The following is a 20,218-nucleotide window of genomic DNA, read 5'->3' on the forward strand; positions in this document are numbered from 1 at the left end:
TATAAGGATGATAAAAATGTAGAAATATGTTGGATTCTTGCCCATGTAGGCATTCTATGACAAGAACATGTGAATATTCATGTTATTGATATATAACATCTTGAAAACTTGTTACAGTCAGTAAATGCCAACATACAATGAAATGACAGTAACAAATTAGAACAGATTAAACCCCAGTGTAGAATTGGTCACTCTTTTGATCCATAGATGTTTGATGAATAGCACACATAATCCAATCCTCATATGCACAGACTGTTAAACATTTTTTTGTATGAATGTCCAAAATATAATTGGCAATGACTGTCAAATTCTAGAAACAAATAAAGGAAATCCATCAGTCTCTCTATTTTCAATTACCCCAGTTATAAAATTTCAGAAATGCTGTAATTTGATAGGTCAAATATAAACTCTGTCACTAATAAATACAAATCACTCAAACTATTTTTGTGAGAGTTAAATAAATTTGCTGATTTGTCTGGTTAACTACTTAATAAGAATGGTGATAATAAAAATTTGTGAAATTTTGTTTTCTGGATTTATTAACTGATAATAATAATTTGGGAAATTTTGCTTTCTGGATTTATGAACTGATGAAAATCTCAACAATAAATAGCAACACAAATGAGTTCTTAGAGAAAATCTTGCCACATGATTGGCAGATCAAGTGGCAGTCCTTAATGGTTTACTGTTTTGTCCCCTCAAAGGAACCAGTCAACCACAGATAGTTGTCCTTTTATTTGTAGCTCTCTATACCCTTTCACTTAGAGCACATTAGCATTGTTGTAATTTAAAAGAAAATCAGGTACCTCTAGCTAATGGTGTTGGTGTCATAATTAATGTATTCAATCTTTATCTGATCAGTGTAAAAAAAGTTACATGGATTCGTTAGCTTTAGTCACTTTGAGAACTAATGAATGAGGTATGTGACTTTTTATATGTATTGTATAGCCTTCTATAGAGTAACACATTAGCAACATGCAAGAATGTATGTCCCATCTTTATCTGTAATTTAAACAAAAATTTGTGATTTTAAAAAAATTGGGGGTTTTATAAGTCTTACTTTTGAAAATTCATGACCTATAAATTAAAACAATTTCGTTTCTTATGATGCTTTCTTTTTGTAAATATGTATCTTAACCATTCCAGGTTTTCACGGAGGCCAATAAAATTCTTACGGGTAAGCTTGATAATGTCTGTGAGACTATGAATCCCATAGTAACTGGCAGTCCCCCCACTGTGCATAGCTTCAGTTTGCAGCCTCCTTCAATGGCAGACATAGCTGAAGTCACTCTGTCAGATAAGTCAGACAAAGAAGAGGAGTGCTAACATATGTACTTACAATCAGTACAACTATCATTGTGGAAGCACAAATGTTAGGTCACTTTCTATTCATGTATTTATTGCTCTGTTAGCTGACAGTTTGCTCAAATGAAAGATAACATTGCTTCAAGAGAGGAATGTAAGTATGATGGAGACTGTATAGTGACCTAGCTTTTATTTTTTTAACTTGATAGGGATGAAATGGTAATTTGTTACTAATTTTTCAGTGCTGCTGGTGTAAGCTTTGTGCAGCTACTCATGGGTAATGAGTTTGTAATCATAGTGTTTATAGAGAGAAAATTTATCTTCTTTAGGTTTGACGTTTGTTGATATATGAAACTTCCACCGATGATCTAGTTCCCAAAATAATTTCTAAAACAGGTACCAGTGATCTGGCAACAAGTAAAATGCACTATAGAATTATACAAATTATTTATTTATCTTTTCATTATATTTCTTAACACGATGCTAGTCTAATGTAACTTAATTGTTAATTGTTGCTTAAGAACAGAGGCTTCAGTAAAAAACAAAAAAAAAAGCTATGTATATACAACATTTTTTATATTTACATATACATATGCTGCTTATATATGTATGTTGTATTTTCATTATGTGTACAGTATATTTGCAGTATGTACAGTATATGGATGTTGATTGAAGCAACAAACAACCAGTTCTGTGTGTCATATATAAGCTTAAAAAAGAAATGGCAGTGTAAAACCTTTTTATTGTAGCCAGCACATGTACTTCGTTAATTTTAAAATGTAATAATGTACTGGGATATTTACTCTTGCACCTAAATAGCAAGATCAAACATGATTAATGCATATTAGAGCAGCGAATCTTAAAGTAATTGTAAACACAGTAATAAGCATTTGGGATATGTTTGTTACTTATACACATACACTGTTGCACTCCAGTACAGCCTAGGTATTTTTATAAAGTAAATTTTTCTCTCTCTACAAGTACCATGGTAATTTGCTTAGTAAGCAAATATTTTGTCTCTTGGATCGGGGCATGCTTCTTTAATGTGTACTTCATTTGCTAATTTTAGTACCTTACAGCATTTGGGTGTGCAAAAGCCCCACCCCTTACAATTACACAGCTTTGTTAGATATAGCACATAGATATAGCACATTTATCCAAATTTAGTAGCTCATTGCTAGAGTAGTATATGCAGGATACAAAAGGTAATTGGTTTTGATCCTCTCTAAGCCAGATGCACACTGAATTGGTTAATTGTTGCTTTGATTTATGTAAATTTGTATGTATATACATAAATGTACATACAATATAGTAACTACAGTTGTATGTATGTTTTACCTCCTTACTTACTTTGTAAATATTGTAAGAAATTTAATCCATAGTTTTCACTGCCAGTGCATTGCACTTAGTGTAAAGTACAATTTTTTTAAAGGTAGCATAATTTAAAACACCATTAGATATCTATTCTTTCATTCAGTAACATGATGAAATTGAAGTTTAATGGTTTTTGTATTGCTTACTGTAATGGTGGTTTAACATGAATTAAAAGTAACTGAAGTGTTAGTGAAAGTACTGCATACAACTTTTGCATTCATAAGGATGTCTTATTGTTTATGACAGAGTTGGTAGTTCATAAATATTTCAGTTTCTTCATTTCAATTAGCTTCATATTAATGCATAGTTAGAAGCGTCACTGCACTATGTAGTAAACTACTGTGCTACTAGCTTAGAATAGACAAATTAAAAAAGATTTACAGCTGCCTAATCTATTATCACATAGTAGCTGTTTTAGAAATAGCTAAAAGTGTAAATATCCTAGTGCTTCAGTTTATAGTCATTTTCTGATGATCAGAATTCTGTCAAGCAGGTCATAGATTGTCTCCTAATATAAAAGCTTTTTATTGGTTTTTATAGATATTAGTTTAGTTAGCTGTTGAATCTGATTTTTATATTGTTCAAGTTTTTTGGCAAAGTCCAGTTATTCTTTCATAAACTGCCGTTTGGCAGGTAATAGTAATTTCTACAATTTTGTAAAGTAATTTTTCCAACCAATTAAAATTTTCTCCATTATATTTGACTTCACATTATTTGCTGGTTTCATAGTTACCAATTGATTATCAGGTATGTTGTTTCAATTTATGAAAGGTACTTAATGATTATGTTTAGCCATTAAACGTTATTCATGTTGATGGTATGGTAGGGTTATTTCTGCTGATAATGGTTTACAGCATAATTTTGTCAGTAACAAACCAATTCCATTTTCAATCATGTGTTTGAAAATAAAGTGTCAAGAAATGAGAAGCAAAGCAAAGTTGCTTTTAGCAGTTGAAGTATTCACTCATTTCAAAATATTCTTTCTGCTTGAATTGATGCTGTGAGGGATTTTGTACATTTTTTTAAAAACTACTTCTGTCAGCATGAACAAAAATTTTTGGTGTGTAGGAACATGTAGTGTTTAAGTGCCTCAAAGCTGTAATGGTATTTACTAGGTGGACCAAGTTGCAAAGCAGACAGTGGTTGTTTGATATTAATTTGTAGATTGAATATCAGAACTTTGTTATTACTTTCCGACATGGTAGTTCATGTATTAAGAAATCCTCAATTTGTTGCTCACAAGTGAGCGTGAATAGGTTGATTCTACTTATATATGTCTTTTTGGGAATGGTTTTTTTCATTCTTATAAATTTTTGTGTATGTTTATAACCAAATTCTAAGCTAATTGCTTCCATAAATTCCTATTAGGCATAAGGTTCGTGTAGTTGATGTCATCATAGTTGGTAGTTTGACCCCCCCACCCACAACTCCCAGCCCTAGGTAGTGTTAGACCTTTTTGTATATCACTATCATGAGCCTGTTATGCTTGCAAAAATAAGTTTTATATTCAAGTGGATACAAAATTGAAATGCTTTTTGTGTAGTTCAGATTTAACTAAATGTTTTTCATGAAACATATTTACAGTCAGTGCAGAAAAAATGTCTGAAATCTTAGACATTCTTAAATCAACTACCCACCAAACACCATCTATTGTTACTTAAGAATATGATGCATCTTCAGGACTGGGAAGCTTTCCAAATAGATTTTATTTAGATACACCCCAGTTGACTCCATGAATAACAAGTGTGTTTTATATTGTGTTATGCTGTACTTAAAGCCTGATTTATGTCATTTTTACAAAATGTGGTGTTTAAGAATTTTTCAGTTATATCCTTCTGCTGAGAGAAGTGGAAAAATGCTTTTATGAAGGTTGTGTACCTATTATAGTGGGTATTCAGCTTCTTTTTGAACAAGGAAGAAAATGTATAATAAAGTTGTAAAATGAACTTAAGTAGCTAGACATTTAAATTGAGGCTAGCCAAAAACATTCTTGTATTTGAAAAATGAGAAACATTAAATGCTAGGAAATGAGTATTACCCAGTGCAGAAAAATTGCCAGCATTTCATGCCTCAGAAAGCAGCTTGTAGGATCTATGACAACGTTCCTAAAAGGAAAACAAGCATTTTGGTTTATTGATAAAAGTAAGTTTCATCAGTCCATTGCTTTTCTACCCTTGGGAAAAGGTATTTTCAATAAAATTTTTAATTTATCCTACTTACCCTGTTGTCAGTTAACGGGCAAAGGACAGTTCCATTTTTGTGTACTTGTTAACTCCCAACCATTTAACAGCTTTAGATATTTACTATGCTCCCTTTAGGGGTTAAATTACCCTAGAGGTTCACTTTAGTTGTGCATATATGTTTACTCTTTTCTTGATCCTCTAAATATTGGAAATAAACTGAAAAAAAAAATCAAAGCTGTATGCCTTAAAGGTGTTGATCACGATAAAGATGTGAAGTTGTAAGCATTCAGTCAGCACAATCAATCACTTCACATACTGGCATCTTGCCCTTGTAAGGAAGGAACTCTATTTCAGGTACCCTAACATTTATTACAAAGGAAAAGACCACAAGTCTTTTGATGAAGTTGCTTGAAGCCTCAAGTAATATTTCTTTTGTTTTGTAACACTGACATCTTGTGTTTGTGTTATTCTATATTTTAAGGGAACTATTCTCTGTATTTGTTCCTGTGAGAGTTAAAAATGTTAACATGGTGATACCCTAATATAATGAAAATAATCTGCAATTTTTGTGTGCAGGTTATTACTGTTAGGAAATATCTTGTTGGAGAGAAGTAAAATGAATTGAGAGTTTTACCTTAGTTGAAGGCCAACAGTATTTCACTCCATGATATTGCAAAAATATGGATGAAATATGGCATTTAGTCTCCCCTAATGATTTCTTTTTGTCAGAATGGTTAATTTTAGTTAACAGGAAGATCATGGTGTTTGTTTGCCTTGAGGGAGAGAAAAGGACAGTACTACTAAGTTTTTTCTCACAGATCAGTTTGTGTTGTTATTCAGAACCTTGAATATTCATGTGCAAAACATGTACTCGAAATGTGTTCTAGTTTTGTATTGAATATGTTTTAGTTTTGTATTGAATATAAGTATTTGGTGTTAGAAGTCATAGTTTTCTGTCTTTTGTTTGTGCATTTAGAGACTTGCAGGTTTCTTAGAACAGATAACAGCTTTATTATTTAATCACAGCTTTGTGTGTAATAACCCTTTTATAAACAGTGCCTGGATGACTGGTTTTATGGAATGATCTGGATTAGTAATTAACCGTTAGGCAGAAACTTCCTTTTCTTTTTAAAATGCTGTAGTGCCTTTATTTTTATAATAAAAGAACCATTGAGTTTCATTTAGGTTGATGTATGAGGTTATTTATTGAAATGAAAATTGATTTCCGCCAGTGTAACTAGAATTTAGAAATGAATAGTTAACATTTAAAATTTGAACATTTTCATATGGTTCAACCTCTTATCATTAGCAAATGTAACAACATTTTTCTAGGTATTTCAGGCCATCTTGTGTGAACCCAATTTGAGCCGTGTATCTAACTAGAGTGCCACATTTATCTGGACATTGTATTTACTGTAAGGTATTCAGATTCATTCTTCCTATTTTGTAAGTACAATACATATATTGTGTATAACATGTAGCTCTTCCACAAACCAAGAGATTTACTGAACTGATGAATCACGTAGCCTCTTTACCAAGTATATTTGTGCCAAATTTTAAAGTTTGTGCCTCTGAACATTATACAGTAAATACTAGACTCAGGACGAAAAGTTGTTTCATGCAGTTTTCTCATTCAAAGGGCAAGTGAATATAGTTTGTTGTTGTATGGTGTCCTGGTGATAAGTACCGCAGTTTACCCTGTGGCAGGAAATATTCTGTAGTGGGTTTCTCCTTATTGTAGAAGTTTTTTACAATTCCTTGCTTTTAGTAATTTTATTTGCTTGTAAGTGTAGCAGAAACTTGCAGCATTTTAATCTTTAAATGAAGGAGTTTTAGTTTCTAAGTACAGCTCCTTTTTAATGCAATAGGCCAATATGAGTGTGGAAAAGTATTGAATAACCTTGTTCCTGATGGTCACACTGATTTAGGGATGTTATCTAGTTTGTGTTCATGAAGGTGTTTTCAATAGTGAGCCATTTTATTAAAATTGAGGAGATGCTTGTTGAACAAATTTTTTTAATTTTTTTTTTCAGGTAGAACATTTATAAAAGACATGTAGATTGGGATAATCATAGGGTGCTGTTTAAGTGAATTAATGTAAGTAAATTTTATATATTGTATATATAAATGTACATAGGTAATGTAATATTTGATAGTCTTCAGATGGGAATCTCTTAGACAGCACCTGGGAGAGTCCATTATGGGGTATTCTCAGGGGGTCTCTAGGAGCTTCTTCCATATTATGCCTACTATGGAAAAAAATAGCTTTTCTTTATTCATTTGTTTCAAATCACATTCGTTTTGTTGGCAAATATAAATGTATTATATCGTGTGTACTTATTTGGTACAAATTGTTACAAAGCCTTTTGTTGTAAATCATGGGACAAGTTTAGTCAAATCATGAACTTTTGCTTAATTGCTTAGTTGTTAAGGTGCAGGTAGTAGTGGTTGGTAAAGTACCTGATGATTGATGTACCATTACATAGTTAATGGGTATATATATAAAACCCGGTGGTTTTAGAAGTTGCCAGAAAGCTGGTGTTTTGATGAGCTGAAAATGAGCTGTTTATATTGCTGTATATATTATATGCCTTCTTAAAAGTATTTTATGTTCAAGGTTGCTGATACTTGCTGTTTATCCTTAAAATTAAAAGTGCAGGTGACTTAATGCAGTTTCTAAATTGTTTCAAGTTGAAAGTCAACTTTCAGACTTCATGTATCAAGTCAGTGCATTTAAGATATATTTTTTTGTTACTCTTGTTGAATTTAGATTTCAAAAATTTTAAGATCTTTAGCATTGCTGTACATATTCAAGGCTATTTCAGATGTGTACATTATTCAGGAGTTTAGAAAAGGATAACTCAAAAACTGGTGTTGTGATTAACAGATTGCACAGAAAACTTTGTAATGTCATTCAAAACACAGCTAGACTTTCAGCTACGCACTTAAGTTCCAACATTCATTCAGATTTCCAAGAAGGGTTTTTACTTCAGCTTTTTGTTGGTGAATGTTTGATAATTAGCAATGCCAACCAATACTTTGGAAATTAATAGTCTATTTTCAGTGAATTCCTTGGCTCTAGAGGATAGCTAGCTTGGGTATTGGGTAGCCGAAGTAGTTGCGTTGGTCAGATCATTGTCTATTTATGTCCTGTTAGATTTTGAAAATTATGAAGCAGGACAAAAATATGTAAGTAATCAGATGCAAAACTGTCAGACAGTTGCAATTGATTGTTTAGTTTCATCTATTTGGTCTGAATAATTAATTATTATTAACATGGCCAACAGATATAATCTGGCTTTTTCTAGAACTCATTGTGGTTTGACTGATGAAAGTTTATTTCTATGTGGGATCTGTTCTGTAGTTGCTTTTACCTAGTGCTTTTTATACTAAAATTATAAGAAACTCCTTTAGTAGTGTAAGGTAATAATGTACTGATCAATAAAGAAATAATGGTAAATGCGTATCAAAACCCTATACAGTATATGAACTGCTTGTAACAGCCTTACAACCCATCTTTCCCCTCCCCCTCTTTTTAGTGTTTGAGGTAAGGCTGGATGACAGGCAAATTGTTGTCCAATCTGTTGGCCTTTGCATTAGTAAAGATTATTTTACAATTGTTTCTGCAAGGATACAAACACTATTCTTTTACCTGGATACTTTCAGCAATAGGTGGTCTGGTTATTGAAGCATGGCAATAGTGTTTTCGGATTTTTGGCAGCCAGTGCAGGGATTGTTGGTGACCACCCACATTATGTCTTCTGCATTGTCAGTATTCCTTCAACATTACTTTTATTATAATTATTCAGAAGATGAACCCTATTCATACGGAACAAACCCATAGGGGCCATTGACTTGAAATTCAAGCTTCCAAAGAATATGGTGTTCATTAGAAAGAAGTAACAGGAGGTAAAGAGAAATACAGAAAGATCACTCATTAAAAATAAAGAATAAATTAAATTGAAATAAAAATTTAAATTAAAATAAAAATGTGTAGACATACTTCTTGTGCTCCCTGCTATGAGTGGTTAACCTTTATGTCTGTGGTCTTCATTGACCTTCATTTTGTCTTTTTTAGAAACCAGGAAATTTTATTGTCTTTGACTCCTAAGTGGGAGAGAGATTGTTATAGAAGGTAGAAGGTTCCATCAGTCTTCTGAAGTTAACACTGCTGATATCACCTTTTCTCCATACTGTGCCTACCCCACCTGTACCCATACCCTTGGACCATAGTTCACCCATACCCTCACAACTGGTATGCACTAGCCAGATGACACCAACCTGCTCATTTCATGTATAGTACTGTGGTGAGGGAGTCTATTCCCCTGGCTCCCATTTTGGTTCCCACCACCTTGTCTTCTGATAATGTGACACTGACAACCAAAGGAGTTGGGGAAGACTTCGTAGCTTTCCTAAATATTCTCTGCGGCAACCTTCCTTGAGCATTTGGTTTCAGCCCAAGGTTCTTTGCAAGGATCTTGTTTCTAGATCCCATTGCAGTAGTTTTGACTTCTTAAAGATACTGCCTGTGAGTCTGCTAATGTACCTGCTGCTCCTGTTCTAGCTGCTTCAACCATTGCTGCTTCCCATTGAAGAGGTCTACTATGCCTGTGGAGGTTGAAGTAACCCTTTTCTTCCTCCTCCTCATTTTCTTCCTCTTCCACTTTCTCCTCCTCCTCTTCCTCACCTATAGGCTGTAAGAAAAAGGCAGGAAGAACTCAAAGGCAGGGGTCCACAAGAGGGCTAGGAAGTCATCTCATTGTCGCCATCCCTTTGTTGTTGTACATAACACCAATCTTAGTACCTGTTCTTGGAAGCTGGTGATCATGGGAGAGACGGGTGCTTCAGTCCACAGGTCTGTTTGTGACCAGTCTCCATTGTATAGGTCCACCTGTGAACACTGGTGTGCAATTCTTGTTCTCAGTCACTGGGTTTCCCTGGACCCCATCTTGTGTCACCCCCCCCTGGCTACCACAACCCATCCAATAACATTCTCGCAGTTGTTCTCCAGACTACTGCACAAATGACAGTACTCCCATGCATGGCACTAGCTCTGCCTTCTCTGCTGGGTCGGAGCATGTGTCCTACCTCTGCCCTGTGCACTGTGTAGCTACAGTGTCTTGTGTGTTGCTCAGTGTATACCGACCCAGGATAGGCAATGTGTATTGATGCTCACCAGGTGTGGGTTGTGGAGCCATCCTGGCTGGGTCTCTTCCCAGGTGTTCATCTTGGCAACCATTTCCTTGCCCTTGTAGGACAGATTTATCTCTGTACCTCTGTGCTTTTTGCAAAGTAAGGTGAGGTGGCAATGGAGAAAAGCAAAATCAATACTCAGGATGACTTCATGCACCTTGCAGTGTCTAACGTTCCTTCAGAATTTGTGAAAAGTTCTGAAGCCAAGGATTCTACTCCATCAGCTTTGGGGAGGCCAGTCCTCTGTCAAAAGCAGACTAGCATCCCCAGCAGTCTGCTGCCTCTGGAAGATGTCAGGAGTCGTCCTTGTCCTTAAATCCTGGTCAAGCTTCATACTGAAAAGGAAGGAAGAAAAACTGAAGGGAAGGTCACTGTAGTCAGCTCTCCTGTTCTCTCACTGCCTTAAGTTTTGGGGATGCTTGTCAGGCCTGGGCAACATGGCATGGACAGGAAGAAATCTCTGGTCCTTGTCCTTCAGGATGGCTGCAGACTTTATCTATTAGGATTGTCAACCTACCCTCTCTCATAGACCATCCTGTTTCCTGCATAGCCTCCAGACTTGTCAAAATCTTTCGCCTCTCAATGGAAGTGCAGGCAATGATGGAAGAGGATATACGCACAGTCGCAAATGACTACACACAGGATTTTACAGCTGCATTTTCAGAGTAGCTGGTTGTAAATACTGTATCTCTCTATTGAACGAACTTGTAGGTCAAGACTTTCGGGATGGAAACCTCATGTTCCATGTTAGCTCCTATCAGAGAGGGGACTTTTGTTAAATCTGAAGATGTGTGGTTCAATTCACCTATCCATCCAGCCTCCCAGAGGTACCTCTGTCTGCGACTGGATGGTCTTTCACTTCAGTTCGGGCAAATTGTTAGGAATCCATCTGTTGCAGAGTACCTCAACAGTTGGCTAATACTAACTGTCTCAGAGGCGCAGTTGCCACAGGACCAGGATCAGATTCTCCCATTTTGTTATGATCTGGGGATTGTGAGAATGAAATAGGAAAAGCACAAGCTCATCCCAAGCAGAGTAAGAAGCACTTGAGCATGTTTATAGACATATTAGTGAGGATGGTCAATCTTGAAGAAACTTGCGGGTATCGGCACAGTACCTTCCCCATCAGGAATAATTTATTCTGCTTTGACAAATCTTCCTGGGTCACCTGTCATGTCTGGAGAAATTCATATCTCATGAGCCTAAAGTTGTGTCAAAAGCAATGCTGATCATCTGACACTTCTTGTGGTGTATAATTGACAAGGACTCTTTATAGGAGTTTCACTGAACAATCCTCTCCACCTCACTGGTTACAAGCTGACTGGTATCTGGATTTGTTTTGCCTTCTTTTTGAGGTACCAAGAAAACTACTTGTTCCCCACTCAGTCATCAACCACGTGCTTTCCTGTCACCAGTTTGTGCAAGCACTCACACTTCCTGGCTAAAGACTAGCTATATCTCCTGCAAGAAAGAGAAGCTTTTCTCTTAAGGTTGTGGAAGATGTGTCTGATTCTCTTAGAAAATCTACAGTAGGTATTTACTAGGTGAAGTGGGCCATCCAATATGCTTACTAGTCTTTGGGAGAAGACAGCAACCCAATACCCTGGATAACTTGAGGACTTATTAGTCAGTGGCACTGCCCCATCCATAATGTTCAGAAGAAACTTCTCCAGCACCACAATTACAGAGGACAGGTGTTTAGTGGCTCCAAACAATCTTTGCCAATTTCTACCTGCAGGACATCCCCCACAAATCTTTGGATACCATAAGTTCTAGGATACATCCTTCTTAATTTGTGGTGGCTTCTCAATGTGTAGGTATTAAGCTCTGTTTGGGGAAAATAACACTTGCCTAAGGTTTACAATAGTGAATGGTTGATTGAATGAAGAATGACTGGTACTCTCCCTTTTTCTACCCTCCTCCCAACAGCCACACATTGTATTCTTGCCAAATGTAGGCGAGTTTTTCCTAAGGGTTGAGCATAACCAGCTGAGATTTCAGGATGCAGTGCATTATGATATCTTCTGAGCTGGTCTACCCCATCACAAGAAAATCTGAGTCCTATTTTTTTCCTAGAGTAAGCTCACAGCAAGTTGCACTCTGGCATGGGATCCTGTATTCTTGGCCATCTCACAAGTCATTCAAGTCATTCCTTCTCTGTCACTTAACATGACTAACATTTCCAGGTGGGGATGAACACCAGTCGTGATCTTGAGAGAATTCATCCTGCCTAAGGGTAAGTCTCCATATGATATGTGAGAGCTCGTATCTTTTTAGGAACAAATTTTTAATATTTAAGATAACTCACATTTTTCCTTCCCATACAAAATCAAAGTCTTATAATCTAACCACTCCATAATGGCCCAATTCCTGAAGAAAAACTGATGTTGTGCATGCATGCATGCATGGATTGTTACCCCAATCCCTTCACTGGCTGCCACCAAATTTGAAAACCTTACACAGTTCCAACAACCACACCAGCTGTCATAAAAGAGATCCATACGAAAGACTAAAGGTTTTTATATATAGGCATAATACAACTTGTATGAAAAAGATGCCATTTTACAATGATGGCTTCGATTCAACTAACTAGGCTGTGATTTGGTACCATGTCTTCTAAAAAGATCAATTTTAATTGCTTAACAAAACCCACTTGTTCAAAGATCAATCCCTGTAGTCAAGACAACAAAAAGCATTCCAACTCGAAATTAACAATTCTCAGAGATTTCAAGATCTACTCACGTAATGTGGGAGTATTTGTCATTATTCCATAAACTAAAGAAAGAGAATGCAAAGGTAAAACTATACCGGATCTCTGCACATAAGTTACTCAGGATAAGAAAAATGAAGATATTAAAAGATCGGCAAAAATTACATTTGCTTCAGTTAGATAAATGTCATCGATGACAATTATTTGGCATCATTGAAACTAGCTATTGAAAGGAAAGCATTCTACAAAAGCCTACATGTCAAAAATATATTCACTTGGCAGTCATTTAATCCAATCTCTAAGTCAGATTTGAATATTGTCAAGTATTCTACATAACCCTCTAATGCAGGAAAAGTAATACTGTACTAAAGCATAATCTGTTTGACAGCCAATTTTGCCTGACAGTAAATGTCAAATATCTGATTTCAAAACTCTCAGAGAACTGTTTCGGAACAAACTTCAATTAACAAACTTCAATTACCAAACTTCAACTAACGAGTTGTAATTTTTTGATGTACTGTATTTTTTCCCCAAGTGAAATAAATTCTTTAGTTTACTTCATGAAAGTAAAAATTTTTATCTTTTATGATATCGTTCCCACATTTAAAAACAAATTATAAGTATCTTGCTTTTTGTTAGGATAATAATGCCCAGAGAGTGTTACTATTTCAAACGATTGTATTTACAAGCAATAACACTTGGGAACCAAACAGTGCAAAAGAGTGTTCTGCCATAGAGAATTGTCAGCTAATGATCACAGAAGTAGAAATAATTACCCACGGGAACGAGAGCCTTGGCTGACATACTGCTGGTGTGAGAAATTCCTCACTCAATTTTTTCTGATGTTTTTGTGAATTCACTTGTTTCCATGCGGTCTATCTCTTACTGTAGAGTTATTAGTATCGTCTGTCTCACAAGAAATTATTGATTTGATTTTTCGTTGTGAATTGCCGTCTGTCAGGTGACCGACAGACAAGTATTATGTTATTACTGTATTGGTATGTGTTATGTGAAACCCAAACATATTCGCATGCTTACGTATTCTGTAGAAATATGTTCGTCTCTATCGTATGTTATAATAAGGGTGAAAGAACCACATCTCATTCGAGAATGACACATATTTTGTCTGATTTTTACTATGATTCTAGCATTAAGTCTAGAGTATTGTTTTAGTTGTAATAATTAATTTTTATATATGAAGTAACCCTGAGTGAGTGTATTGCACCACGTTTAGTAATAGTTGAAGTGTTATTAGAACTTGCCTGTACCTCTCGCCAGAGAAGCCATTAATCGAGGTCAAGAGACCAGGAGGGGAAAAGAAGGGTAGTTGTTCGCGGCCCGACCCTCTGATCGCCCCTCTATGGGCGTGTATGCGTATGTGCGTGCACTGTATGGACGTGACATCGCCCAAAATGTATTGTCACACACCACCAATTAATTCACTACATTTAACAAATTTGTTGAAATTCCACAGTGTTATGTTTGGAATTTATTTTTAATAACGAACTTGAGAATAATCTTAAGTTTTTATGTTGATGTAAACTTTGTAAGTCAGTTCTGTACTCGTGGTAATTGTATAACTTGTCTCTTTTTCCACCCAATAAAACCCGAATGCAGGACGGAACGTACAGCTTCTTGGCTCAACTTTTGAGTAGACCTGTTATCTAGTGTCGTGTAGTGATTGTGTGTGGATTTAGAAAGGGTGATTGCCCTCATCCTTTGAACTTTGTCGTAACTTGGTTCATTTGAGCGCCCTGAGTCGTAATTCCTTTTGAGTAATTAATTTCCTTTATGTAATTAATCTTTGCTACTTTAACCTTTTGTTAAATTAATTTTAACTTTAAATTGAACAAGTGTGTTTCAATATCCCTTCATTTTATTTAATTTTTCCTGTTTCAGTTTTTATGAATGGTGAATATAATTTGATCTGATAAGCTTCTATTGCGTTCATACTTTAAAGTCACGCAAGTAACTCGAGACGAGGTAACATATAGCGGTCCTCTAAGGTCTGAAATTAAAAGAGAGAGAGAGAGAGAGAGAGAGAGAGAGAGAGAGAGAGAGAGAGAGAGGCGTACCTCTCGTCGTATCTCACAGCAAGTAATGATCTGAGTTCATGTTTAGAGGGATGCTCAGCAAGCGAAGGTACTTTATTGTGGTGCTATTCATTAATGATACTAGTGTGTTAACCTCGTTAGCAATGAAATGCGTTGAGAGAGATCTCCCCGTAATTTAGAAACCGCAAGGAGAGAGTGGTGTTGTTATGTAAGGTTTTCAGCGGGTTTTGACCAAGTAACAACATTAAGCATACTGTACAGTCCACTTTGTCCATCCAACTACTTTTTCGCCACAGCTTTTCCCGTTTTGGTCCTTCGAGCCGGACATTAAAATACCGGAAGTGTTTCACTTGTTCAGGATACTGAACATATTATTTTGGATCTTTGTAACTTTGAATCAGATCATTCTGCATTACCATCTTTTATTTTTTAACTGTTCACAGCCCTTTTTCCTCAGAGGATATTTTATGCAGGCACGTCGTTTTTTTGAACCACCACAATCACACACAAGACACCCTAAGATAAAAGGTCGACAATTAGGTGAGTGTCATTCTCCTTTTTTGAAGGCAGATGTGGTTCACTTTAAGAGCATTGAGCTGTAACGAGACGATGTGTGATTCTTCCGTCTCATTACAATTTGATTGTCTGTATAAGAGTTTTGTAATACGGCGTTGACCGGTATTATTTTCGTAGAACACAGATTGTTAACTTGAGTGTTTTTTCTGTGTATCACTATTTTCCGAAGTAGTGGTGTCTACTTCGATATTATTTTGTTTTATGTTATTATCAACTTTGTATGTTTAGTAAGGTGATTTTCCCTTAAACTTTTCACCATGTCAGCAGACAATTATAGTAATGAATTCATTTTGTATGAGGCTGCCATAAGTGAAATTGAACGGCGTTTGAATGATGTAAAACGTGTTGAACAGTTGTCTAACGTAGTAATGAAGCTGCGCTTAGGGAACCTTCAGAAAGCAGCTGATTCACTACAGACAGCAGCCTCTGAATATTATAAGGAGATTAAGGGTCAAGCATTAGTAAGCGCTATAAAGAGGACTAACAGTTACCTCATTAGCGCGGGACACGAAATTGTCGAACTCACCGATAGGTTAGCGGCGCCTGAACCCGTTCATTCGACACCTTCGATACCTACTTTTGATGGGAAAATCGAGCACTGGTATCCTTTTTGGACTGCTTCTAAAGCAGTTATTCATGATAGGCAGGACATGGATGATGTCATCAAGTTTTGTATGCTGAATAGTTACCTTAAGGGTAAAGCGCGTGAAACCGTTGAGGATATGGCCATTGCTAATTATAGTATAGCAATAAACGCGCTGAAAACTCGTTTTTCCAATGTTGGAATGACATCGCTCAACAGTTAGAAGCTTTAACAGGTAATAGGAACAGCGATGCTAATGAGAAGGCAATTATCATGCGATGCTTATCAAAGAAAACGTTGAGATTTTTGTTTAACAAATATGATACTTGTGATCTTACTGTGGGTCAACTGAGAGAGGGTCTTGGAAAATTAATTGAGGTTCTAGATAGAAGCGATATGCATGACCCTACGCCATCACCGTCTAACACTGTTAAGGGCAGCAAAGATCGCAGCAAAGGTTCAGCGAAAAATGAACGTCATGTTTATGCGCCAAGTGGGGCTTTCAGAACTAATGTTAAGAATAAAACAAGGAAGGCCACGAAATAAGCTACTTTAGAGACTAGAAGAGCGCGTTTCCATCAATTATCGGCTTTTTTATCGCTATGCTTTGGTTGCTTAAGAAAGTGTCATCGTTCATTTGAATGTAGCAGTAAGACCTATAGTTTCAACTGTAATGGTAAACATCATACATCCTTGTGTGCTAGGCTATTGCCTGATTCTGCTAGCGTGAATGTAAATTCATCTCAGAAACCTTCTAGCACTAAATCAGATCAAAGTAAAGTTGGTAATAAGTCTTTAAAAACTGCCCAATCACAGCCTAGTTCCAACACTAGTAAAAAATCAGCTGTTACGAGTAATTCTTAGAATAATGTTAACAGTAATCAAGTAGATGTTAAAACTGTTGCCTCTCTCCGACCGACGTCATTACTGACAGCCATCCTTCTTTTGTTTAATGATGAGAATCAAATCCCAGCTAGAGCATATCTAGACGGAGGATCCCAAAGAACGTTCATTAACCCAGATGTTATTGAGAAATTGAACTTAGTACCAATAAAGCAAGTGGAACATCCTTAGTCCCTCAATGATTGTTTACATGCGGACCTAATCTGGAGACGAGATTGACAGACATGCTGCTAGAATTTCGTCAAAACAAATATGCTGGAGTAGCAGATTTCAGTAAGGTTTTCCTTAGATGGGAATTAATGAAAATCACAGATTTCACAAGATCCTCACGGTTTGCTGATAGGGATTTTAATCATGTTAGGAATTTCAATTTAAAGTTTTATTACTTGGAGCAACTTGTTCCCCTTTTTTGCTGAATCAGACAATACAATATCAACTGTAGAAACATTCAGATCCCCTCCCCAATTCGGTAATAATTTCATGAAAACTTATGAGAAATGTGAAGATTTAGAACTCGAGAGTAATAAGGTACAACAAATTATGTTGGAAGCTAATATGCCCTTGGGAGAATGGGCTAGTAATCCGAGATCATTTAATGATAAGCATACCCCAGATACTGTCAACTTGAAGGCAGTTAAACTACGGGATACCTGTAATGACTCATTGTGTGCAAAGATCCCTTCTCAGATTGTTACTATTTGAATAATCTAGGAAATGTTTGTGTTTTGACCAAGTGAAAGGTTGTGTCACTCCTTTCAACCATCTTTGATCCTTCGGGAATGTTAACTCCCGTAACAATCAGGGGAAAACTATTTAAGAAATTGTGGGAACGGAAAACTGATTGGGATGAAGAACTAATGACGCATTTAAGATGATTCTGAAAGAGTGCTTATTGTGCGAGAAGGCACAAAATCAACCTCTGAGTCTACCTGGATTTTCCCCACTGCCACCCAAACGAGTTAAGCATGAAGTAACTTTTACTTGTGTTGGCGTCGACTATACTGGGAACATTAACGTGTCTGAAAATGAAGCTGAAAACGAGAAGGAGTATGTCTTTTTATTTACACAAGCTACGTCAAGAGCAGTAGCCTTGTGTGTGTACAGATCCATGAGTGCACAAGAATTCCTCTTTGTTTTTAGACAATTCGCGGGGAGACAAGGACTTCCGATGGTTTTGATAATGCACCAAACTTCGTTGCAGCTAGTAAGTTTCTAAGATGTCAGCGAAGAGCCCGAAGTAAGAAATTATTTGATGGATCATAATTTAGAAATTAAGTTTATAACACCCCTGTCACCATAGAAAGGCGGCTTTTACGAAAGACTGATTGGAGTACTGAAATCATGCTTATAAAGGACCTTGTATAGAAAAAGTGTGTCTCTTGTAGAACTCAGTACCATCGTCGCCGAAGCTGAGAACATTATTAATAACAGGCCACTAACATATGTCAACGAAGATAACGCCGACATCGAGCTCACCCCTGCCAGACTCTTATACGGCAGAGCTATTGCAATGGCTCCTCCTTTGAACAAGTTTGTCGACATACCTTTCAATGAGAACGTCGAATTGAGGGAGAACTATGCAAGATTGTGTGAGACGATAACAAAATTTGAGAAATTGTGGCTACTTGGCTATTTGTCTTCTCTTGGAGAGAGGCACAGAAACATCGAGTCTTCAAACATGTCCATTAAGCATAGGGGATTTAGTCCTCATAGTAAATGATAATTGTAAAAGATACAAGTACCCTTTGGGATTCATTGAAAAACTCCACGCAGGACCTGATAATGTTATAAGAACGGTCGAGATAAAAACACTAAGTGGAAAATTTACGAGACCATTGAATCAAGTCATTCCACTTGAAGGGAATGCCAGAGAGAAATCGTCAACAGAAAGCGGACAGAATGAAGTAGACGAGACCCGCGAGACCAGCGAGGCATTAGGCGAGGCCAGCCATATAAACAAAACAACAGAGAAGACGATGGAGAAGGCCGAAACCGAGGATGTCGGAGAAAAAATGTATTCGGCCTAACTGTAGGAGTGAGTCGCTGAGGATGACCCCGTCGCTGAGGATGACTCCGACCTTAACAGGTCCCCCACCACTACAAGTGATGTATGATCGTCGGCCCATGAGAAGAACTGCTGCTAAGGCCGACGAACAAAGAAAACAGTTGATTCGAAAAGGAGCTTTATAAGGACACTATACATGTGTTGTATGATTTTTTGGTGGGGAGGTGTGAGAAATTCTTCTCACAACAATTTTTTTCTGATATTTTTGTGTATTCACTTGTTTCCATGCTAACTATCTCTTACTGTAGAGTTATTAGGATCGTCTCACGATTTTACGTTGTGAATTGCCGTCTGTCAGGTAGTCGACAGATAATAACTATGTTGCTGTATTTGTATCTGTATTCATGTGAAATCCAAATATATTCGCACGCTTATGTATTGTAGAAATATTTACGTCTCTATTGCATGTCATAATAAGGGTGAAAGAACCACATTTAATTCGAGAATGACACTGACATCATTTTGTCTGATTTTTACTATGATTCTAGCATGAAGTCTAGAGGAGTTTTAGTTATAGTAATTCATTTATCCTTATATATATGAAGTTGCTCTTGGTGAATGTATTGCACCACGTATAGTAATAGTTGAAGGTGTTCTTAGATTTTGTCTGTACCTTTCGCCAGAGAAGCCATTAATCGAGGTCAAGAGATCAGGAGGGGAAAAGAAGGGTAATTGTTCGCCCTTCTGATTCCCCCTCTGATCGCCCCTCTATGGGCGTGTATGGGTAATGTGCGTGCACTGTATGGGCGTGACATCGCCCAAAATGTATTGTCACACACCACCAGTTAATTCACTACACTTAACAAATATGTTGAAATTCCACAATATTACGTTTGGAATTTATTTTTGATAACGAACTTGAGAATAATCTTAAAGTTTTTATATTAATGTAAACTTTGTAAGTCAGTTATGAATTCGTGGTAAATGTGTAACTAATTTTTTTTTCAATAAAACCCGAATGCAGGACGGAACGTACAGCTTCTTGACTCAACTTTTGAGTACAGTACTGTAGACTTGTTATCTAGTGTCGTGTAGTGATTGTGTATGGATTTTAAAAGGGCAATTGCCCTCCTCCTTTGAACTTTGTCGTAACTTGGTTCATTTGAGTGCTATTGAGTTGTAATTTCATTTGAGTAATTAAGTTCGTTTGTCTCTTATATAATTACTCTTTGCTATGCTTGACTTTTAGTTATTAAATTAATTTTAACTTTAAATTTAACAAGTGCGTTTCAATATCCTCCCATTTTAATTCATTTTTCCCGTATTTCAATT

The 20,218-nt window shown here is 36.4% G+C and overlaps 1 protein-coding gene and 1 long non-coding RNA gene across 2 annotated transcripts in view; one reads left to right on the forward strand and one right to left on the reverse strand.

Moving 5' to 3' along the window:
* The window catches only part of rictor (rapamycin-insensitive companion of Tor), a 51,466-nt gene extending 46,388 nt beyond the window's left edge, over positions 1-5,078 (forward strand). Inside the window, exon 28 of the mRNA XM_067123562.1 lies at positions 1,147-5,078. Coding sequence (XP_066979663.1) covers positions 1,147-1,326 — 180 coding nt within the window. The 3' untranslated portion in view covers positions 1,327-5,078. The remainder of the gene's footprint in view (positions 1-1,146) is intronic.
* The window catches only part of LOC136850018 (uncharacterized), a 53,310-nt gene that overhangs the window by 24,435 nt on the left and 8,657 nt on the right, over positions 1-20,218 (reverse strand). The gene's annotated exons all lie outside the window — the stretch shown is intronic.

The sequence above is a fragment of the Macrobrachium rosenbergii genome, chromosome 21 (genome assembly GCF_040412425.1).
Source record: "Macrobrachium rosenbergii isolate ZJJX-2024 chromosome 21, ASM4041242v1, whole genome shotgun sequence".
In the NCBI taxonomy this organism is placed as follows: domain Eukaryota; kingdom Metazoa; phylum Arthropoda; class Malacostraca; order Decapoda; family Palaemonidae; genus Macrobrachium; species Macrobrachium rosenbergii.